General features: G+C 33.6%; 2 protein-coding genes across 2 annotated transcripts in view; one reads left to right on the forward strand and one right to left on the reverse strand.

Moving 5' to 3' along the window:
* Nucleotides 1-459: 459 nt before the first annotated feature.
* On the reverse strand, nt 460-2,394 carry LOC140976512 (nudix hydrolase 18, mitochondrial-like). The gene is made up of 5 exons (XM_073440730.1): nt 2,141-2,394; nt 1,739-1,859; nt 1,558-1,641; nt 1,334-1,462; nt 460-1,015 (listed from the first exon to the last, which is right to left on the reverse strand). The coding sequence occupies exons 1-5, from the start codon at nt 2,230-2,232 to the stop codon at nt 806-808; spliced, it is 636 nt and encodes a 211-aa protein (XP_073296831.1). The 5' UTR covers nt 2,233-2,394; the 3' UTR covers nt 460-805.
* Nucleotides 2,395-14,590: 12,196 nt separating this feature from the next.
* The window catches only part of LOC140976446 (stromal processing peptidase, chloroplastic-like), a 32,154-nt gene continuing 20,974 nt past the window's right edge, over nt 14,591-25,770 (forward strand). Inside the window, 8 exon segments of the mRNA XM_073440598.1 lie at nt 14,591-15,000; nt 15,774-16,024; nt 17,560-17,758; nt 18,000-18,047; nt 18,229-18,336; nt 18,472-18,660; nt 18,760-19,056; nt 19,334-19,435. Of these exon segments, the coding sequence (XP_073296699.1) occupies nt 14,806-15,000; nt 15,774-16,024; nt 17,560-17,758; nt 18,000-18,047; nt 18,229-18,336; nt 18,472-18,660; nt 18,760-19,056; nt 19,334-19,435 (1,389 nt within the window). The 5' untranslated portion in view covers nt 14,591-14,805.

A 25,770-nucleotide genomic window follows, 5' to 3' on the forward strand; every position in this document is an offset into this window, starting at 1 on the left:
TTTTACTAGAAAACACAAACATGTTCTTTAAAAACAATTTTTGAAATGAAAATTTTAATTTTGGTTATGTACATTTGACTCTTTACGGTTTCGGTTCTTTATGTTGTCAAATGTCATTTTTAGTCCATTATCTTTGAAGTTTTTCTAACTTTAGTAATTTTTTCCTTGTGACGCTAATATAACGCTGACATGACATCAACATATCGATGAATATGTAGTGTTACATCACACACTTAAATGGAAAAAATACTGAAATTGCAAAAGAGTTGAAAGGTATATGATTGAAAATGAAATTTGTCTTGATCAAAATCACAAAAATTGCAATTTTACCAATTTTAAAATATTTAATGTATCAATGTGTGCGTACATACATACATGAAAAATGAAATATAACAATTTCTTTACAATTTAATGCAAAGAACTTGATAAAAAAAAAAAAAAAAAAAAAAACTAATGAGAGGAATTCTATGACATTTTGAAATTGAGAAGCGTAAAGATCAAGAATGTTAATAGCAAAGAAAAAAAGTGTAAAAGTTAAAACATTTATAAGTATACAAAGTTCCTCTAGTTGTTGAGATACAAACGAGAGCTCAACTCAATTCTTTTCGAACAACATAATTGGATCGAAATAATGAATGAATCAAAGAATGAAAGTGAGCAATTTTGTACATCTTTTCTTCTCTACAATCTAGCCATTCATCCCCACCCCACCCTCTTCTATCCTATCCCATGAACTCCACACACTCGATCAATCTTTACGAGAACAGAAATCCTAGCGAAGTCCTCGAAAAATTGGGTTTCGAGTTCAGCTAATCAAACATCTATCGACAACTTCATCCCCACTTTCGCGCTCATTCTCAATCATAATTTGTTGGTTAGGAGTCGCTCTAATCTGCAAGATACTCCGGGGATTTTCGTCAACTCTCTGCTGAGGAGAGAACTGACAAACAAATGCCTCCAGAGCATCTTTCATCCACGAATGTGCACACACATCTCTAGCTTCATTGACCATCATCTGCAAGAGAATTCAACTGCACTCTTCAGAAGTAATCCAAGGTTGAAATATATATATATTCTGAGATCAGATTTATATTAGAATGAATATGATATATATTAATCCCAAAATAGTTTCGCCTTGTAATAGAAATTATCGATAGAGTTTTGGCTCTATTGGTCGATCCACGTAACCAATGTATATTGTTTCGTTTCGTTTCAATATATTCCCACTGTTGTACATAAAATTCATCATGCAACCTGATGCACTGCACCAAATCGGTCCACATATGGCAAGAAATATGGAAAATTAATAAGGTTCGATTCGTTTTGAACATACCCAAACTCGTTGGCGGACATCTTTTTCCGGCCAAACATCTAATTCCTCAGTTACAAACAAGGGAAACATTGATCCCATGTTGAATGTATCTTGGCTATTGCTTTTGAAAATCCATTCGCCTAATTTATCCTGCAAGAAAATGACAACCAACAAATTTAGGAATGACAAAACAGCACAAGTACATCGACATCACATGGTTTCTCCAACAATACCAAAATACTAACCTCGAGTGATCCAATCACACCGGCTTCTTCGAGTGTCTCCCGCGAGGCTGCCAACTCGATATCCTCGTCGAGTTCCCAACCACCCTGATTATATTATTGCCAAAATTCAATGCCAAACCAGAACAACTAGAATATGAAACTGTTTGATATCATCAAATCTCAAATTAGGAAGGAAAAAAACCTTCGGAAACATCATTCTTGGACTTTTTTGAGAGCTTATCAAAAGAACCTCCAAATCATCAATGGATGTCTCATGGATTTGGGGTGAGTCGTCGGTTTTTCTTATTCTGTATGGGATACATCTGCACAATTTGAAGGTCGGTCTCAAATATTGAGCATAAAATCATTCAAAATTATCACCTACAAACCCTTAAAATCCCATCAATCATTTTCATTTCCACTAAAATAACAATCCCATATTACAACTTCAACACATATCTAAATCATTGTACGGTCACTTGCAAAATTTCTCGAATAAAACATCAACGAAACCGAACAACAGACAAACGAGGAAACTTTACACATCAATCCAACAACAAATTCATCCAAAACCAAAATGAGAAAGGAGCCTCAAATCACTCACCCGACAACATGGCGAAATCCTTGACTGTACCGCTGCAAATGCCTTCCCGTACGCGAAGGCAAAGACCCCAATTTCTTGATTTGCATCGTCATAATAATCTTGAAAAAAAAATTCGAAAATCCTCCCACAAATTTCCCAAGAAAACAAAGTCCCCGGATTCCAAATCTTATGTGGTTTAAACCTTGAATCAATGGAAGACGACGGAGAAGTGAACAAGATTTCGGGTGTCCCCGCGTTATTTTATAGAGAAAAGTAGCCGCTTTTTTTATTTTTTAGCGGGGTCTCAAAATTTATTTATTTTTAATATTCTTGAGACAAGTGGGGTCTCTTAAATCCGCGTGACAAACATCATTTACTGGATTCGTAAGGAAGAAATACAAAGTACGTGTTTCCTTTTGCCTTCCGAGAACATGTCTACTTTTATTCCATAAAAGTTTACTCCACTCGTTTCGTGTGTAACATAATACGTGAATATAGATCGTGTATATTTTGTTTCGAAAGTTTCGAATGTTCTACAAAATTAATTACGATATAAGAATATTACTCTTTATTGTGAATATCGGTAGGGTTGACTTATCACACAGATAAAAATTCGTGAGACCGTCTCATAAAAGACCTATTCTATAAGGAGTGGGTCTTATGTGAGACCGTCTCACGGATCCTAATATGTGAGACGGGTCATCTTACTGAATCTGTTGAATATCGTAAATAAATCGAAACTTTCAAAACGAAATATGTATGTTTTGAAAAATAATCGTACTTAAACACGGAACGTGTGTGTCCGATTGCTTATTATAAGTGATAAGTGTAAAATAATCAAATATTGCCATGATATAATAACAAAATGACTCGTGGATGAGAGGTTGAATGTTATATGATATAAGGATGATAAATGAATGTATTTGGATAAGATAAAATTGAATGACATTAATTTTTAAATTTAATTGACTAGGGGCCTGAAAAAATTTCATTGAATAGGGACCTAAAAATTTATATTTTTTTCACTTTCCCCATAATATTTGCTCTTGCCCTTATAAAAATTTTAGATTTTTTTATCCTTCAACCTTCATTTTCTAGCTCCGTCCGTGTCTACAAAATATTCAACCATGAGTTAACCAATACATGCACATATAAATATTTACGTATCTATAGTTTTTTTTATTATGTAAAAAATGTTCGAGTTTGAATTTTGTTTTCATATTTTTTAATTACATATACATGATCAGGGCCGGAGCCATCCTTAGGTTAGGGTGGGCTCCAACCCCACCTTTTTTTTAAAAAAATTTTTTGTATTTTTAAATTTTAATTTTTTTCAGTCCATATTAAAAATAGAACAAAATTTTTATCAGTTTTATTTTTTTAATTTTTTTAGTCTCATTTTAAAAATTAAAAATAAAACAGCTCTCACAAATCATAATTCATTACTGTGTATTGGTTGATTTATTATCGTATGTTTTGAAATTATGCAATTTTGAGTTAAAAATTCAACGGCTCTAAAATTATATTGAGTATTTAGTTGTAATTAAACGAGTTACAATAATATTGTCTTATGATGTATATGAATTTTGGAGTTTGAATTTTCACCCTAAAAATCTATTGTTGAAGATTTTGGAATAATAATCAATTAGTTGAAATGTTTGATGATTATTGATATGTAATTATTATTGGGCTTGTTTTGTGATTTTTCTATTTATAATAACCAAAAATTGAATAAGTATGAAATATGAAAAATAATTCTTTGTTGTAAAATTTTGGTTTTTCCAGTTAAGTAACTCAAGTAATGAAGAAAATAAAAACTGTCAATTTATTTTTAAACAAAAATAGCATATATCATCAAATAACGAGAAAACATCAATTACGATCTATGAGTGAACAAAATATCGGTTTCAACCAAAATAATAGACCGAGATGAATTAATTTGAAAATTTGGTTTGGTGTTGAAGTGCAATAATTGTCCTACTAGGTAGAGCGATCGAACCATGATGCTTGAGCTGTTGTGCAATTTAAATAATTTGAGTTACACCATTACCACCAGCTATAGCTTTTGGTAAAGCGGCAACCGTTTGGTCCTACATTCAGTTTATTCAGAAGTTCTATTTAATTTTTTTTAAATATAAGTTAGTTCGGTTCGATTTCAGTTTTTAATATAAAACTTCGGTTAATCTAATAAGCAAAACTTTTAAAAATAAAATTAATATTATTAAAATTTCTAATAAAGTTTATAAGGATATAAATATTACAATTTCTAATAAAATTTATTAGACAATAGTACTATGAATAAAATTAATTTTTTAATAAATAAAATTTAAATTTATTTAATCAATTTTTTATATTGCAATTTTTTTATTTAAAAATTGATAATTTTTTAAAAAAAGCCAAAATTTCGGTTAATTGTGTTACTTATCGAAGTAATCGATTTTTTTGATTTGGTTTGTTAGATTTTCGTAGCAAAGTTCGGTCGGGTCGGTTTGTCGAAAAAAGTTCGCTTAATTCGATTTTAGAAAATTCAGCCCGATTTTAACTGAACTTATTACTGTCTAACACAGGATGGAGCCAACCCCAGGTACTTATGAATCCTTGCTCCGCCCATGTACATGATTATCACTCTTTATAATTTTATAGAATGTTTGATTTCAAAAGAATCTATTAGTAAAATCACCAAAACATAAAATTAATTCAATCTCACTCAAATTCGACTACTGAGGTTTATTCTTTAATCGACAAAAAAATCTTTAGGTTTAGCGACGACTGAAACCGTTGCTGATTTATTTGGCATCGGTTCTTGCGACGATTTTGAAATCGTCGTGTTTATGAATAATTTCGGATTCTTACATCATTACGAGGCTTTCGATCTCCATGAATGATTAGTTTGCTTCAATATTTACATACACGGCATCATGAATGTCAATGCCGATGATATATATAACACACACACCGATGTTTATCTATCTATACTATATGTTTTTATACGTTGTCACTCACATGTCCACCTATATATATGTATCCACCACTGAGGTACTTCTTATCTATTATATATAAAATTTTGATATGTTTAATCACATTTAATAGATGAGCGACACTTCAACAGTTGATGAGTACGATAAGTGGACATCATATCAAAACTGTTAATACTAGATTCATAATAATTATTTTGTATGTGAAATCACTCCAAAATTTCTTCCCATATTACCCCAAAATTAGCTCACTTGTTTTTTTAAGTTAATCTCAAATTACTAAAATCCTCATTTTTCTTCTATCCTCCCAATCCCTCGTAATTTCAAAGATAACAACGTGTGTGCATAATTTATTAATATTTAATAAAACAACGTGTTACTAGAAAACATCAAAGAAACAGAATGATTTAGATATTTTCTAAACTTAAAAAGATGAAAAAAAAAATTCTAATCAAGTGTGCGTTGGTGCAATGAATTGAAAATGCACGAGTTTGGGAAAGACGAGAGGGTTAATGAACGAGTGTTGTTACTTTTTTGTTGAACAAAATTGACAACTTGAGGATCAAAAGTGGCTTATCCAATTCATAAATTGCAATTTTTATTTTATTTTTCCAACAAAAACTACTCACATATTTTAATTTAGAATTTTGTTAGCTAAATTTATTCTAAACATATAATGTATTTTAAAAATAAAAAAAAAATATATTATAAGTCGTTATGATATATTTTAAATATTCTGTTTTTAACTGGTTGGAACTTGACAAGTCACAGAATAAAGGAACGAAATTCGAGTGGATCGAGGAACATGCAATATTTGGGGAAGTAAGGACGAATATATTGAGGCTATTTTGTATTATTTTGGGTAATATTTATATGATCTTAAAAAAAATAAAAAATTGATTGAAAAAAGTGTCAGGAAATTGCTAATCACGGAGTTATATAAGTACTCTAGTAAAGATAAAGTAGTAAACGGAATAAGTGTAATGTTCGTGTATGTAAGAACAAAATCAAACTAAAGTCTGCAGCAATTACAGTTTTCTTAAAACATATTCTTTCATTTCGGTAAGTGATTCGAGGATTTAACCGGACTACTGTTTCCCAGGATACAACTGGCAGACCCGCATTGATGCTGCATAAATCACCACGTGGGAGAACGAAAGAGTACTTGAACTTTAGATAAAGTTTATTGACTAATCATTCTTACACTTCCATAAAATGAAACACAATATAAACTCTTCTACACCACGTTGATTTTCCCATGTTGGACAAATCCATCATTCCCCAATTTCCATTCACACACATGAAAAGCTCATTAACACACACAACCCAATATTATATGTATATACATATATAATCCAACAAAAATTTATAAACATCTAATAAAATATTTCAAGTAACTTTATCCAAATATTTAGTGCTCACACGTTGACAAGTCAATATATTTGTCGATTAGCATTTTGTATTTGCAACAACATATAATATTGTAAAAGAAAAACTCCCAATGCTTTTAATCTCATGTAGACGAAAATTGAAAAAAAAAAAGTTCATATTTTCCTATAAAATATAGAAAAAAGATGGGCGACACGTAGTCGTTATTATCACAATTATAAGTGACTCGGCTTCATTATCTACAAAATGCTCAAATTTAAATATCTTACATCATCGGTACCTTTTTTCACATTTAATGATGTTTCCAAAGCATTTATTTCACAAGTTAGTCATATGTAAGCTCTAATTTTTCTGAATAATGCTAAAAGTACAACCAATATATCGTTACAACGACATTTACAACCATTATATCACGAGATTTTACTGTTATATCGCGAGATNTCTAATAAGCAAAACTTTTAAAAATAAAATTAATATTATTAAAATTTCTAATAAAGTTTATAAGGATATAAATATTACAATTTCTAATAAAATTTATTAGACAATAGTACTATGAATAAAATTAATTTTTTAATAAATAAAATTTAAATTTATTTAATCAATTTTTTATATTGCAATTTTTTTATTTAAAAATTGATAATTTTTTAAAAAAAGCCAAAATTTCGGTTAATTGTGTTACTTATCGAAGTAATCGATTTTTTTGATTTGGTTTGTTAGATTTTCGTAGCAAAGTTCGGTCGGGTCGGTTTGTCGAAAAAAGTTCGCTTAATTCGATTTTAGAAAATTCAGCCCGATTTTAACTGAACTTATTACTGTCTAACACAGGATGGAGCCAACCCCAGGTACTTATGAATCCTTGCTCCGCCCATGTACATGATTATCACTCTTTATAATTTTATAGAATGTTTGATTTCAAAAGAATCTATTAGTAAAATCACCAAAACATAAAATTAATTCAATCTCACTCAAATTCGACTACTGAGGTTTATTCTTTAATCGACAAAAAAATCTTTAGGTTTAGCGACGACTGAAACCGTTGCTGATTTATTTGGCATCGGTTCTTGCGACGATTTTGAAATCGTCGTGTTTATGAATAATTTCGGATTCTTACATCATTACGAGGCTTTCGATCTCCATGAATGATTAGTTTGCTTCAATATTTACATACACGGCATCATGAATGTCAATGCCGATGATATATATAACACACACACCGATGTTTATCTATCTATACTATATGTTTTTATACGTTGTCACTCACATGTCCACCTATATATATGTATCCACCACTGAGGTACTTCTTATCTATTATATATAAAATTTTGATATGTTTAATCACATTTAATAGATGAGCGACACTTCAACAGTTGATGAGTACGATAAGTGGACATCATATCAAAACTGTTAATACTAGATTCATAATAATTATTTTGTATGTGAAATCACTCCAAAATTTCTTCCCATATTACCCCAAAATTAGCTCACTTGTTTTTTTAAGTTAATCTCAAATTACTAAAATCCTCATTTTTCTTCTATCCTCCCAATCCCTCGTAATTTCAAAGATAACAACGTGTGTGCATAATTTATTAATATTTAATAAAACAACGTGTTACTAGAAAACATCAAAGAAACAGAATGATTTAGATATTTTCTAAACTTAAAAAGATGAAAAAAAAAATTCTAATCAAGTGTGCGTTGGTGCAATGAATTGAAAATGCACGAGTTTGGGAAAGACGAGAGGGTTAATGAACGAGTGTTGTTACTTTTTTGTTGAACAAAATTGACAACTTGAGGATCAAAAGTGGCTTATCCAATTCATAAATTGCAATTTTTATTTTATTTTTCCAACAAAAACTACTCACATATTTTAATTTAGAATTTTGTTAGCTAAATTTATTCTAAACATATAATGTATTTTAAAAATAAAAAAAAAATATATTATAAGTCGTTATGATATATTTTAAATATTCTGTTTTTAACTGGTTGGAACTTGACAAGTCACAGAATAAAGGAACGAAATTCGAGTGGATCGAGGAACATGCAATATTTGGGGAAGTAAGGACGAATATATTGAGGCTATTTTGTATTATTTTGGGTAATATTTATATGATCTTAAAAAAAATAAAAAATTGATTGAAAAAAGTGTCAGGAAATTGCTAATCACGGAGTTATATAAGTACTCTAGTAAAGATAAAGTAGTAAACGGAATAAGTGTAATGTTCGTGTATGTAAGAACAAAATCAAACTAAAGTCTGCAGCAATTACAGTTTTCTTAAAACATATTCTTTCATTTCGGTAAGTGATTCGAGGATTTAACCGGACTACTGTTTCCCAGGATACAACTGGCAGACCCGCATTGATGCTGCATAAATCACCACGTGGGAGAACGAAAGAGTACTTGAACTTTAGATAAAGTTTATTGACTAATCATTCTTACACTTCCATAAAATGAAACACAATATAAACTCTTCTACACCACGTTGATTTTCCCATGTTGGACAAATCCATCATTCCCCAATTTCCATTCACACACATGAAAAGCTCATTAACACACACAACCCAATATTATATGTATATACATATATAATCCAACAAAAATTTATAAACATCTAATAAAATATTTCAAGTAACTTTATCCAAATATTTAGTGCTCACACGTTGACAAGTCAATATATTTGTCGATTAGCATTTTGTATTTGCAACAACATATAATATTGTAAAAGAAAAACTCCCAATGCTTTTAATCTCATGTAGACGAAAATTGAAAAAAAAAAAGTTCATATTTTCCTATAAAATATAGAAAAAAGATGGGCGACACGTAGTCGTTATTATCACAATTATAAGTGACTCGGCTTCATTATCTACAAAATGCTCAAATTTAAATATCTTACATCATCGGTACCTTTTTTCACATTTAATGATGTTTCCAAAGCATTTATTTCACAAGTTAGTCATATGTAAGCTCTAATTTTTCTGAATAATGCTAAAAGTACAACCAATATATCGTTACAACGACATTTACAACCATTATATCACGAGATTTTACTGTTATATCGCGAGATTTTGTATTCAATATATGGTGAGATTTTGACAAATTGAATTTTTGCATTGAATTTTTGTGTTGTACAAATATGGATGTACATGTACCATCATTCATTTTTCTATACTATACCAAATCATTTATCAACCTATAATGTGAAATTTTAATTTCAAGATCATAATATATGATATCGACTTTCATTAAAAATATTAATAGTGGCGTACGTTGTATGTTTGTATATAAAAATTTTACGCATAAATTGGATAAAAAATTTTGGAATCACCTGATTGAAATTTCTGCATGTACTATCATATTTTCAAAATCAATACAAATGAAGAAGATTTAAAAAATAAGAACAAAATGTGGAAAATAGAAGTTGTGAGAGCTTAGTAGGAGAAATAACTACATTACAGTTTGCAAGAGTATGTGGAGAAAATTGACAGTTTTTGTATTATCATTTTATCCCATGAATATGTGATTCCCAAATCGATGTTTGGAGATATTTATGTGTAAATTATATTGGTGTAACCATGTTGGACCAAAACAAATTAGTAAAATGTCATCTTGCTTTATATAATAGTAAAAGATGTGAGAAACCACATGATTTAATGACGCTGATATATGATACGAATTACGACAAACTTATAACTCGAAAACCTCATCCAATTTTAAACATTAATATGGCATGCACCATTAAAATTCAATAAAAATTTTCATATCTTTATTTGACTTGAACATCGAAATAACTTTGCATTAATCCCCTCGGTACTGGAGGATATTCTCATATTCTTTTGTACATAATTTTTGATAAGTACCGAATCTTAACAAAATTTTCTTTCTGAAACAATTTTTTTCGGGAACGATTCGATTTTAATTGGGGATTGATTATATCGATCGTCCCACCATTACCCATTGTCTCTCAAAGGAACATATAGGCCACTGGATAATTGGCTTCTTATTTATTCAAATCAAGAAACTACTTGCCAATTTTGAAAAGTACTACTTCTGGAAATAAAGAACTATTGTTTTTTTAGGTTACAGTGTCCAAAATGGATGCTTGATGGATTAATTAATAATTTGCTTCCCAAGAACTTTCCTTTATATTATTTTTTCCTGTCCTTTTCTTGATGAAGTTAAGTACAGCTTTATCTAAGAAGTATCCAGTTCAAACACAGCCGAAAAATATGCTGGTATATGGTAAGTGTAACCCCTTAAATATTGGTCCTTATTGCGGAAATTTGAGATGATAATATAAAAATAAAGAATAAATCGGACATCGAAATTTACGTGAAAAACCTCTAAAAAATATTAGGGTAAAAACCACGGACAAGATGAAAAGAATTTTCACTATAATATTTTATGGTGTACAACCCACTCACCGTGTTTCCAAAGATAACACACTCACTCTTAATTCAGGAGAACAAACACATCACAAATATTATAGAACTAAGCACTTAAATACTATAAGATAAGAGAAAACTCGAAGAATGAATGATTTAAGAATGAGGGGAGAGAACTCTATTTATAAAGCCCCTTGTCCGTGTGAAGACGAGTTAAAAACGCGTATTCTTATTTTCAACAAAACTCAATGCGTTGTCCCTGCCACCAATCATTCATTCATTCAATTCAATTTCCGGACATGCATTTAATTCATTTTGCCGACATTAGATTATTCAATCAAGAACTTTCTTGGATTCTCAACGGTTCACATGATTCATCAAATAGTTTTTACTCTAGCACATGCTTAGATTTTAGTCATGATAACGTCTTTAAATTTGAACAATTTCTCTTTGGCGGGCTTTGTTCTGATTTCTGTTAAAACCGAAAAAACCGACCGAACTGAATAGTATAAGGAACACTTGGCGTACTCGAGTCTTAGTTAGGGCGCGTATTCGGACGGAGGGGGTTAGTCTAGCTAGATCACGACGGGCAGCTTTTCATAATCTATATAAGTTTATGGCATGACGGTTTTGACTCACATGAGATTTTAAATGATTTATTTACTTGTAAGTATATTGGCTAGCTTACATTAAAAACTCTGAATGAATTGAGAATAAGATTAAAAGTTTCCCTTTTTGTATATGTTGTAGTAAACTATTGTCATGCATTAAAAAAAATAATGAATAGTTAGGCAAAAAATAATGCAAAGTGGCTAAGCTAGTTTGAATTTTGTGGTATTTTGGAGGCTGAGAAATGATATTCTGGAGGTTATGTTCATATATAAGTAAAGGCACTTCAGCTGAAAAAGATATGAAATAATAAGAAATTACAAGTCGAAAACGTGTACAAATCCATTCACGCAAAAAAAAATTGGTACTACAACTATATAGTTGAGTTGTTTCTTTGAAAGATATGAACACAAGATGCAATGTTATAAAGAAAATTTATAAGTGCGACCGATCTGACTCGAACTCGAATATAAATGATGTTGATGTGACGGACCAAAAAGAGAATTACTATTTGGGTTGCCGACAGAGTAGTGCGTCATATATATTATAGGAGATAGGAATATTATATTATGGTAATTTATTTATTATTTTAGGTAAAATAATGCAAAATGGTTAAAAAAAGATTTTTTTTTCAATTTGTTTGAGAAAATTTGTGTATATCACAATTGCAAGAATTGAACCTAATACTGTCTATAGTGTATTATATTAATTTTTTTTCAAATATTCTATTTATAGTATAGTAGATGATGAGTGTGAAATAATTAAATATATTGTGATAGAATAATCACAAAATAACTATATCATCGTTAATTTTTTTTAAAAAAAAATATAAAAAATAATTATAAAATACCATAAGTTAGAAATAAAAAAACATCGTAAGTGAATAATTATGCTAGTTAATTTTGAAATTTTTTTTATTAAAATATCATATCCAAAATTTTAGTATAATCTCTAAATTTTACATAAAATTATTTAATGTCAAAAATTATTGTACACGAAAAATATAATTTATACTTTCCAGAATTATTAGTCTTTTAATAATAATAGATATAATTAGTGCATCCTATTGATATAATGTCTAATCAACACACCGTTCTATTTATCTGTTAGGTACAATTTACCAAAAAAAATTAAAAGATGTTCTCAGTTATCATCGAAATAATCTATCTTTCATTACAAACACGGAATAACCAGACACCGGTTAATCAAAAAAATAAGCCATGAGTGAGTTAAGGATGTCAATTCGGGTGGGTTAGGTTGTGTTGAGCAATAGTACTATTAAAAAATTGCTCAATTCGAACCCGAACACGAGCCAACCCGAAAACATCCAACTCGAACTCGAATCCGAATCAACCCGATTAACCCGATTTTGAATTTTTTTTAAAGAAAATTAAATAAAATTCAAAATAATAATAATAATATTTTAATTTAAACACATAATAACAAAATCTCCCTTATATATATGATTTAAATTTGAAAGTCTAATCGTAGAAAAATAAAATATATTTATTAAATCAAATAAATAATTTTTTAAAAAATAAAAAAATGTTCAAAATAAATATTAAATTATGAAAATTTATACTATAAATATACAATAAATATTTTTTCAGACATACAATATATAAAAATTTAGACAATATTTATTAATTATAATTTTTTAAAAAATTAAAATTTTCGGGTCAATCAAACCCAACTCAATCCGATCATTTTTTTTCGGGCCATCTATTGGGTCCAACCCGATCTGACCCGAACCTGAAAACCCCAAACTCAAACTTGATTTTTTCGGATTGAACCGTGTCGTATTGATGGGTCGTGTCTGCTTCTGACATCTCTACCATGAGTTAACCAATACAAACACATATAGATATAATTAATGTAATCCTATTGATATCATTGTTTATAAATCTTTTTCCTCGATCTGGTCTAACATACCATTGCAAAAATGAAAAATTATAGTTCACGTGCAGCAAATAATTTTTTTCTTAAAAGTATTCGTACTCTCCAGAATTACATATCAATTATGTACTTATGGTATGTTTGGCCTTCATAAAGAAAATTTCTACCTATGTAGTGTACTATTTTGATAAAAGTAGGAGAAACAGAACGCATGAATAATTGCAGAATATCGAATAAACAAAACGCTTTATTTTAAAAGTTACAAACACTCCGAAATTCAAAACGTACCCGTTGAAATTTGGGTAGTATGCACCATTTTAGTAATTTGAGAATAGTTCATATAATAACGTTGTGCTAATTCGTTACGAGTTCATGTAAGATAATTAAAATAAGAGGTAATGTTTCAAACCAATATATCATATATGACTATATGACCTCAACCCAATACATCAGTAATGGACCACACTTAAATTAAAACTAGCACACTGACGCACGCAATATTTTTTATAATTCATTTGATTTATATTTAAATGAGGATCAAAATATAATTATAAGAAATAGTGAGGGACTACACTGTAATTTTGATATATAAATTAAAAAAAAATAAATTGAAAAATAAAATAATAAAAAATGATCTCAGTAAGAAATGAACCTATAACCTAAACCCAAAGAAACAATGACTCAATCCTCTGAACTACATATAACTTACATTAAAATTTTAACATTTTATTAATATATATATAATTATTAAAACAGACCATGACACCAAAGTTAGTTACTCTAAATGTTTCAACTTTAATAAAATAGTATAAATGAAGATTTTTTAAAAATATCAAATTTCTCAAATTTTTATTACTGAAACGATTTTAAAATCAATTTAATTTTTATAAATATTTCGATCGGTTTGGGTTTTCTAAAGCAAAATTGATTAACTCGGTTTAGTGTAATTTCATAATGGCTTGATAGATATTACTCTTATGAGAAGTGTCGTCATCAACTCAGCACGTGATACATGTGTTAAGTTGATAAATTACGGTCATTCATTCAACCACGATGACACATGTGCTCAGTGATGAATTATGACCACTCATTCATATATCGTGGTTGAATGAATGATAATGATTTATCAACTTAGTACACGTATCATGTACTGGATGAACAATATCAAAATTCATATGAATAACATGAACAGAACCTTCTATATCCGAATAATAATATTATTATTATGGGCTAAAATTCGAATAGGCCTAGCTAACTTGGCCGAATCGCCACCACGTACACACCGCCGCCTCCGTCCGCCGCATTCTGATATTTATTGAACTTAACCGTCAAAACGAACGATTTACATAAGATTCCCAACTTTATCGTACTTTTCTTCCTTCTCTCCAAAACCATCATCAATTTGTGGATTTTAATCGACTCGAATTGACCAAAATTATGCAGGGCTCATCAGTTCTTTTCAATACGAAACCTCTTTTAGCTCCGATTTATGCAGGCAATGGCTATGGTAAAGATAATCGCAATTTCACTTCAAATACAAGTCAGCTCAATCGGGCTCAATTAAAGCAACCAGTTACTTGGCGCCACATGAGTAGACGACGCTGCAGCCGTGCATATCTTGTCAACAGCAAGGTTTGTTCTGTTGGTTCAAATGCTTTAAAGTTTTCAGCTTTTTTCCTTTCTTCGATCCCTCTAAAATTGGTGGTTGGGAGGTGGGATTGCGGAGTTTCGTTTGTGTTAATTCTTGGTGCGTAGTGAGTGAATGGAATTTTTTTTTTGTCAGTATTTGTACGTTTTGGCTTTAGCTGTGTGGGATGACTTACAATCGTGTTTGGTTGTCTGTTGGATGATGCCTTTTTCTCTTTGCAAGCTGCAAGTAAATGCAGAATACTCCGAAAATATATCATTCTGAGATCAATCATGAACGTCAGCGAGTATCTTGCTTTGGTTGTTACAAAAGAAAGCAAATTGGTGTAAACTATTTCACCTCTGTGTTCTTTGGGGGCAGGTCAACTTTTCATTTGTCAAAGCTCAAACCTCATAAAGATAAAGTCAGAAACCATCCACTCTGTGGTAATTTCCGTTGTTCTTTTTTCAGTTCTCTGAGTGATAGTGATAGTGAGTCTATGTTGAACTGCTCTTGTAATTCACCAATCAGTTTATCACTCGCATTCTTGTGGAATTGCGATGCTTTCCTTTGATATCATTCTTTTCTTGTCAGATTGGCTGTGAGAAGATTTACATGGCAGTTATGTTTCTTGCTAATAAAATATTATGATGTATCTTGTAGCAGTTCCTAAAGCAATACACTTCTGTTTATCAAGTCTGATCATTTCAAAAACTGTCATCAATTAATTTTACAATATGCCATATTATATTGAGTTCTCTCTCATTTATCATATCAGGTTGGTCTTCATGTTAGACAACTTCATGTTTCATGTGCTGCCGTAGGCCCCAACGAGCCACATGCAGCAAGTACATGTCCCAATGGTGTTACTGAAAAACAGAGCTTGGATAGATTAGATCCAGAAGTAGAGAGAAGAGAATATGAGCAATTTTTGCGTCTTGAGCTTCCTTCCCACCTGAAATTGCATCGAGGACAACTGAAAAATGGTCTTCGCTACCTCATTTTGCCCAACAAAGTCCCTCCCAATAGGTACTATTCCTCTTCAGTAACAGCCAATCCCTTTGACAATCATTCTGATGATGAATATCGAATAAGAGTTTAAGAATTTCCTATGTTCAACACCAAACCATGTTGCCTCATGCTTTGGACCAGACGAGATGCAGAATGGATTCTTCGTAGACTTCAAAGCGACTATATTGGGATATTGGTTAATTCTTTATTATTATTTGGGTTTTTTTTTTCTTTATTATTATTTGGGTTTCATCCATTATGTTCATTACTAAGTGTATTTGTTATCCATTAATTATTTTTCTCTTTTTGTGTTGTTTTAATTGTAATGTCTCTATCTTTCGAGTTCCAAATATGACCACAATGCGAGATGAAAATGATGGGGATGAGTGAGGACACTAGTCATGAGAGTATATATATCCTGTAAACGCTTCTGAAACCCTCCTTCAACGGGTTGCTTGATATGAACTCTTAGCATAAAGATATGAGAGAAAAGACAGAAATAAATTATGTTAATGTAAGAATGAAGACGAAATATAACTAATAGATTGAAATTATGCAACCTTTGTTGGTTAGCGGCTGCCTGTTAGTAACACTTTTCATCCCGTACACAACTTCTAATGTTGTTAAGGAAATACAGTTACAAATTCGAGGTTGAGAATTGGCTGACACCTTTAAACGAGATTATAACCTGGTTGAGTGAAAAATGTACGACTAGATAGCCGAAATTTAGCACTAGAGAACTCAATGATTCAACGCTAATCCATTCCAAAACAGCTGCTCTATGTCCCAGAGCATAAATATAATGCTAAGTTTTGGATTGCAGTCAAAGTAGGAAAGTCCTTTATGGGAAACTTACTTTTCAGAGGGTAGGCTATACTAGTTTTTGTTGCACATTATATTTTAATCCACTGAGGAGTCTTATCAAATGTCCTTTCATATATGTTGAAGGGAGGCTTTGTATGCTATTAGAAAAGAAAAAAATGAACCATTGATTGCCCTTGGTCTTGCTGTATTTTCACTGTCAACAATCACAACCATTTTAAATGGGTTCACGACTTAAGGTGTTAATAGATACATGGACTTGAGTTTGTGTTTTGTGGGGATAAGGGATTGTACCATTCTGCTAAAGTAATGGAGCATCGACAGAAATACAGATGTTTGGACTAGGACACGAGACAATTTTTTGCAATGACTATGGTTAAGGGAAAAAAGCTAATTTTGTCTTTTCTTTTCCGGATAGAAGGGAAGATGAATTTTGAGTTGCTTTGGTTGTGCTAAACATTGTGTTTTCACGACTCACATACAAAGAAATATCTAATATGTTAGTAAAACATTTGATCTTTTGGTACATGAGTCCGAGTTGCAAAATCACTGACAAGGAAAGATTATAACGTTAGTAAAACCTGTATGGTTTGGAACATGAGTCTGAGTTGTGAAAATCACTAAAGAAGAAATATTCATTATTTTCAATGCTAGACAACTAAATGTTATAGTGTCAAGAAAATGATCTTGTCATTCTCATGCCCTCGCGGTTTAGCACTTTTGAACTATAGGTTTGAGGCACACGTGGAAGTTCACGTCGGATCGATAGATGAGGAAGATGATGAGCAAGGAATTGCTCACATGATTGAACATGTTGCATTTCTTGGAAGTAAGAAACGTGAAAAACTTCTTGGAACTGGGGCAAGATCTAATGCGTACACTGATTTTCATCACACCGTTTTTCACATCCATTCACCAACTAGTCCAAAGGTTGGTCATGTTTTATGTTCTCCTTCACTGATATTAAAAAATTGCTCTGAACATTGTGAAGAAATCGTTCATCACGGATGATTGGAACTCCATAAATCTTTGGACTGACCAGTTATCATATAAGATAACTGCGACAAACTTTCCAAACTTAAATTCTAATAGATGGTTTTCTTTTTTAATTTTTTGTCCTTTTTTTTTGCTAATTTTATATCCTTACCGTAGTGGAAAATTTTATCTTTAGGACTCTGAAGGTGATTTGATGCCTGGTGTTCTGGATGCTCTGAAGGAGGTATACTTTCTATTTTTGTTCTTTATTTGTTGAATTGATCGACATTTTTCGTTCATTGTATCAGGGAATTGGTTTCAAGCGAGGTCTTTGAGTTTTTCCACATGCGTGTGCTATATTATGATTTTTTCATTTGATGCCTCGAGTTTGAACTGCTGATTTATTTATTTTAAAATTACCGTAGATTGCTTTTCACCCAAAATTTTTGGCTTCTCGAGTTGAAAAAGAAAGACGGGCAATTTTATCTGAACTACAAATGATGAATACCATCGAGTACCGCGTTGATTGCCAGGTAACCACTACAAGAGATGGGTGTGCATGGCCTTTTTTTATATATTTTAACCAGCCATCTTTTACCAAATTTTTTTTCTTTTGATTTATATGTAACTGTTCCTCAAAATTTTCTTCCTTGATTTTGTTGGCTTAGTTGTTACAATACTTGCATTCTGAGAACAAGTTGAGTAAAAGATTTCCTATTGGACTAGAAGAGCAGATTAAGAAATGGGATGCAGAAAAAATTAGAAAATTTCATGAGCGCTGGTACTTTCCTGGAAATGCCACATTATACATTGTTGGGGACATTGGTGACATTTCAAAGACGGTTGACCACATTGAAGTATGTCGTTATTTAATTTACTCTGCAGTTTATGCTTTTAAATTTGAGTTAGTCTTATTGTACATATAGCCTTTTAGCTAATTGTCAGGTATTTTGCAGGCAGTGTTTGGACAAACTGGAACAGAAAGTGAGGTGGTTGCTCCACCTACACCAACTGCCTTTGGTGCAATGGCCAGTTTCCTTGTTCCTAAGCTTCCCATTGGATTGGCCAGTGGTTTATCACATGAAAGGTCTTCTCCCATCGAGCAGTCTAAAATTTTTAAAAAGGAAAGACATGCTGTTCGCCCTCCTGTTCAACATAATTGGTCCACTCCCGGAATCCACACAGATGCGAAGCTACCCCATATATTTCAGCATGAATTGCTTCAGAACTTCTCAATTAATATGTTTTGCAAGGTGACAGCACCTGACTATAGGATAAATATTTGTTTCCAATGATCCTTTTGTTATCTTCATTCCTTCATTGTTGTACTAGCACTCCAAACGTTTTTGCATTCCCCCCGCCTCCCACAAAAAAATAAAACTAAAAATGTAAACAGTTTCAGTTTCTTTTATGGTAAACCCGTGACATATTTCAACATTTTAGTTACATGCGAGTGTTTTGTTGTGACCGGGTCCTTACATTTTAAGTTTTCCCCTTTGACTTTATCACTTTTGTTATGCATAACTACAGATCCCTGTCAGCAAGGCCCGTACATATGGTGATTTGAGGAATGTGTTGATGAAGAGGATCTTTCTTTCTGCTTTGCATTTCCGTATTAATACTCAATACAAGGCTAACTAACTTTCCTCTTTGTTTGATTACCGTTGAAGAGAAAACTCTAGGTCCACGTCTAACTGATTTATGCTGTAATAGGCCATACTTAATCTTTTCCGAGCTGAAGTGAAAACCCATTTGATACTGAAATTAAGGCATTTACTTTTACTATCGTGAAGAAGAACTAAATACACAATGAGAAAAAAAGTATCAACTCGATGCCTTCACTCATTAAATATTCACGTTAAGCATTCTTTCTCGTGTATTCTTGCACCTACAGCTAAAGGCAAGCATTATTAAGAATATTCTTAATGTTTCCCTGTTTTCAATGTCCAGAAATTACTAAATAGCTGCCATTACTTTGGTTTGCACTTCTTATAATCTATAAATTGTGACCTGTTGCTAGAGAAGTTGTGGGGACCCAGACGCTAATCATGTTCTTAATCGTCATTGGGACTAATTAATCAATTATAATAAACAGGGTCTAAATTTTTTTTTAAATATAATATCAAATGCGGAACGTAATGGAATCACTCTACTATACATATCAGTATAAAAGTAAAGTACAAGTCTTGTACTATATACAATCATTTACAAACTAAGGTTCAACTACTAAATATCAAGTGTTCAACCTTATCTCAGATCAAGTCCGTAGTCTCCACTCTAATCACGATCTCTCTCTTCATCTCCTCGACCCTGAACGTGTCCCACCTGTTGTCATGGACACATACAAACACGACAACAGCCGGATAACTCCGGTGAGAATAAATCCCAGTATAAATCAACGAAACATGCAATCATATAATTAATATAAAGCATGAAGCAGATATCAGATATATATCAAAACCTGAAACATAATTAATATCAAACTATCAATCATACTCGTGACTCCACGACTCAGACTAGACTCAATCCTAGTCTAGGGATCCCGGTTTCCAGACGTTGGTATTCCTATATCGACCAACAGTAATAGAAAAAACTCCGATTCTATCCACGTCGATATAACCAAACATCCAGTGTCTTGACCTATCCGTCACAGACTGTGGCACTATCGCCAATACACTATCCTGGGACATCGTGCAATGTGCCCGTGGCGATCCCGCCACTATCAGGTACTTCTGTTACAAGATCACTCGTCTAATATTCGTGTAACACATGATCTCCATACATCAGTAGGACAAGCATATCAAATCAAATCAATGCAAATAATAACAAATAGTATGTGATTTAGGGAAACACAAGTATATCCTACTTGTGTCGATTTCCCAATACCACATTGACTTATACCTTTTTTTTTTTCGTAGTCTCGGTCTGAAGCAATATAAGTGCTGAACTCAAGACTGTCTCTGTAAATCTGAAATGACATATCGAGAATAGCAATATCAACATTCCATTCACAATTCTATACCGAATCTGATCAATCTGAATTTAATTCAAATCAACGGCATAACGGCACAATCCCGATATCCCCGTCAATACAATAACAACATATATCAATTACAAACCATAACACATATCCGTTACAATCTGTAATCAATCCATAATCCAAATCTGTTTAATTTCAATCGATAAAATTATAAAATCATAACAATTCCAAAATCAACTTGTTCTTCGATCTGACTTCGATTCTACGATGTCTAGTATCTCAAGAACACCATATACAGATCAAATAACAATTCCTCCAATATCATATTTTCAAATGATAACAGAACTCAATAAAACTTACGTCCAGTTGTAGCTGTCAATGAGAGGAATTCGGTACTGTGTTCGGATTCAAATTCTGACGGTTAGATCTTGTAAAATCAGAATTCTTGTCTTCGAAGGAAATTTTGAAAATCTCTTATGGCTACCTCGGTTTTCTCCTCTGGACATGCTGAATGGATTGAAGGATTTTAACATATATAAGCATGGTGAAGACAAGTGTCCTCAAATCCCATAATTGCACTTTAGTCCCTCAACTTTTCACTATTTGCAAATCGGCCCCCGCTCAATCTTTTAATTCAATTTCAATCCTAATTAATTACAAAAACCGTGGAATCTAATTCATCATTCCAAAAATTCATAAATTAAATAATCTCGGATTAAAATGATATAATCTCGGGCCTTACAATTCTCCCCCTCTGAAACATGATTTCGTCCTCGAAATCTCAAGCAATTATATCACAGGCAATCAAATCAGAAATAACAGAAACTGAAATAAGAAACTCACATAAGTGGAATAACTCTGGGAATTCCTGTCTCATATCTGATTCAGTCTCCCAAGTAGCTTCTTCAATGCCATGACGAGTCCACTGGACTTTCACAAGTGGGATGGTTTTCGTTCTGAGTTTCTTTTCTTTACGATCAATAATCTGAATCGGATTTTCAACATAACTCAAACTTCCATCAAGTTCTGCCTCGTCTGGCTGAATAATATGAGAATCATCGGGGAGGTACTTCCGTAACATAGATACATGAAAGACAGCATGTATTCCAGATAGAGAAGGCGGTAATGCAAGTCGATAGGCACAGTCTCCTATCTTCTCGAGAATCTCATACGGCCCAATAAAACGTGGAGACAACTTCCCTTTCTTGCCAAATCTGACAACTCCTCTGAAAGGTGAAATCTTCAGGAATACTCGGTCTCCTGCCTCAAATACCAATGGTCTGCGTCGAACATTGGCATATTTGGCCTGTCTATCTTGAGCTGTCTTCATTCTCTTCTGAATCAGCTTTACCTTTTCTGTCATCTCTCTGATCATATCAGGTCCAGTCTCAGGAACTTCAGAGATATCATCCCAATACAGAGGAGATCTGCACTTCTTACCGTACAACGCTTCAAATGGTGCCATCTCAATACTCGTCTGATAGCTGTTGTTGTACGAAAACTCACAAAGTGGCAATGCATCTTGCCAACTAGTGCTAAAATCAAGCACTACGGCTCTCAGCATATCTTCCAATGTCTGGATAGTCCGCTCTGACTGTCCGTCAGTCTGTGGATGATATGCGGTACTCAGATGTAACTTCGTACCTAGAGCCTGCTGCAAACTCTGCCAAAAGTGCGAAGTGAACCGAGGATCACGGTCTGATACAATCGACTTCGGCACTCCGTGCAATCTGACCACTTCTCTGACATAGATCTCAGCCATCTGGTCATACCTGTATGTCATCTGATACGGAATAAAGCATGCTGATTTGGTCAATCGGTCAATCACGACCCAAATCGCATCACAACCTCGGGAGGATCGCGGTAACTGCGTCACAAAATCCATGGAAATGTGATCCCATTTCCATTCAGGAATAGACAAGCTGTGCAGTAGACCTCCTGGTTTCTTTCTTTCTGCTTTTACCTGTTGGCAATTCAGACACTTTGACACAAACTCTGTGACATCAGATTTCATCTGTTTCCACCAAAACTGTGTCTTCAAATCATTGTACATCTTTCTGCCACCAGGATGAATGCTAAAACGACTGCGGTGCGCTTCTGTCAATATCTGTTGTCTCAATTCTGAAACATTCGGCACAACAATACGATTATTCACGTACAGTACATCATCACGTACCTGATACTCTGACTGATGACCTGCTCTGACCATCTCAATCGATTCCTGTACTTTCTGATCAACTTTCTGAGCCGCTTTAATTTTCAAAATCAGCTCTGGTTCAGCTCGAATAGCATATAATCTCAAAGGCTGACAATCTGTTTCAAATACTAATCCAGACAAACAGCAATCTTCTATCAAACTTGAAACACCTATAGTCGATAAGGACAAAGAACATACCTTTCGACTTAGGGCATCGGCTGCTGCATTCGATTTTCCTGGGTAGTATTTGATTTCACAATCAAAATCTTTAAGCAAATCAAGCCATCTTCGCTGTCTCATATTCAACTCAGACTGTGAAAACAAATATTTCAGACTTTTATGATCAGAATAAATTTCGAATTTCTCACCGTAGAGGTAGTGTCGCCATATCTTCAAAGCAAATACAATGGCTGCCAATTCAAGGTCATGAATTGGGTAGCGAGTTTCATGTGGCTTCAACTGTCTCGAAGCATAGGCAATGACATGGCCTCGCTGCATCAAAACACAACCCAAACCTCTGTGAGAAGCGTCACAATATACAACAAATCCACCAGTACCTGAGGGGATAGTCAGTATCAGTGCACTGGTCAATCTTTTCTTCAATTCCAGAAAGCTGGACTCACAGTCTTCTGACCACACAAACGGAGCATTCTTCTGAGTTAACTGAGTAATCGGTTTGGCAATGCTCGAGAAATCTTTAATAAACCGACGGTAATATCCTGTCAAACCCATAAAACTGCGAATCTCTGGCACTGATGTCGGTCTCGACCAAGAAATCACAGCCTCTACCTTGCTGGGATCAACTGATATACCATCTCCGGATATGATATGACCCAGAAATACTACCTGTCTCAACCAGAACTCACATTTTGACAGTTTAGCATACCATTTCTCAGTTCTCAGAATCCTCAAAACAATCCTCAAATGCTCAGCATGCTCAATCAGATTCTTTGAATAAATCAAAATATCATCAATGAATATGATAACAAAATCATCCAAATATTTCTGAAACACACGGTTCATTAATCCCATAAATACAGCCGGTGCATTCGTCAAACCAAACGGCATGACAATAAACTCGTAAAGTCCATACCTGGTTCTGAATCCTGTCTTTGAGATATCGGAATCCCTGACTCTCAGCTGATGGTATCCAGATCTCAAATCAATCTTGGAATATACAGAAGCACCCTGCAACTGATCAAATAAATCATCAAGACGAGGCAAAGGATATTTATTCTTTACCGTAGCCTTGTTCAGTTGTCGATAGTCAATGCAAAGTCTCATAGAACCGTCTTTCTTCATCACAAATAATACTGGAGCACCCCAAGGAGATACACTCGGTCTGATGTAACCCTTGGCCAGTAAGTCCTCCAACTGTTCTTTCAACTCAATCGGTGCCATTCTGTACGGAGCTCTGGAAATCGGAACTGTACCTGGCATCAACTCAATGCTGAAGTCTTATCTCTCGAATCGGAGGCAAACCAGGAATCTCATCTGGGAAGACATCAGCAAACTCGCAACCCACTGACAACTCCGCCAATGATGGACTCGATTTCAGTAAATCAACTGAATAGACAAGGAATCCATCCGCTCCTTTCAGCAATAATCAAGTCATATTCATAGCAGATATCAAAGGAATTCGGGCTCGAGAACCCTTACCGTAAAATTTCCATTCCTCAGCCATCTCAGGTCTGAATCGTACAATCTTGTGGAAACAATCAACTGTAGCGCTGTACTTGGTCAGCATATCAATACCGATAATACAGTCAAAATCAGACAACCCAAGTACAATACAGTCTAGCTCAATCTCATGTCCGTCATACTGTAGCACACAAGATCTAACCGAAGTCACGGATATCAAACCTTTCCCCAAAGGAGAAGAAACAGATACTACAGTAGATAGGGACTCATCAGGCAATGCATGCATCAATGCAAATCTCTCAGAAATAAATGTATGCGATGCACCAGTATCAATCAATACATATGCAGGATAACCAGAAATAAAACAGTTACCTGCAACAACGTCATCAGGTGCATGCTGTGCCTGCTCCTCAGTCAAAGCAAACACCCTGGCCTGCTGTCTAGGAGGCTGGCTCACTGTCTGGCTACCTCCTGGCCTCTGCTGTGACTGGGTAGATGGTGCTGGCTGGAAAGAATGAACAACTGAGGGTCGTCTCCCTGTCTGAGCCACCGATCCAGATGACTTTGCTCCCTGGGATCCCTGAGAACCTCTCTGGGGACATACTCTAGCAACATGTCCCTGCTGTCCGCAAATACGGCAACTGCCAAACACTCCTCGGCACTGCTCTGTGGAATGTCTCCCTCCACACGTGCTGCAATAAGGTCCTGTATAACTTTGGCTCTGACCAGTCTGTCTCGAGCCACTGGAACTGGAAGAACTGCTGCCAGACTTCTTAAATTGTCTTCCTCTGGCTTTCAAATAGTCCTTCTTTCCACCACTGCTGCTACCACTCTCAAATCTGGGAGGGGGTTGCTGTGGTCTCGGTGCTGGGGCAACATATAAAGCTACTCTCTGTCTCATCAGACCAGCTTTTGCTCCCTTTGCTCTGTTCAGGGCGTCAGCAAAGTTGTTTGGTCGCCCAGTGTTCACCAATGTAAATATCTCCGGATTCAAGCCATTGATAAACTGATCAGCCACCGCTTCTTCATTCTCGGCCACATGTGGAGCAAATCTCAGTAGTGTAGAGAATTTAGACACATATTCCTCAATGTTCAACTGCCATTGTCTCAGATTCGCAAACTCAGCACCTTTATCCTTTCTGTATGACA

Source organism: Primulina huaijiensis, chromosome 5 (genome assembly GCF_012295235.1).
Source record: "Primulina huaijiensis isolate GDHJ02 chromosome 5, ASM1229523v2, whole genome shotgun sequence".
In the NCBI taxonomy this organism is placed as follows: domain Eukaryota; kingdom Viridiplantae; phylum Streptophyta; class Magnoliopsida; order Lamiales; family Gesneriaceae; genus Primulina; species Primulina huaijiensis.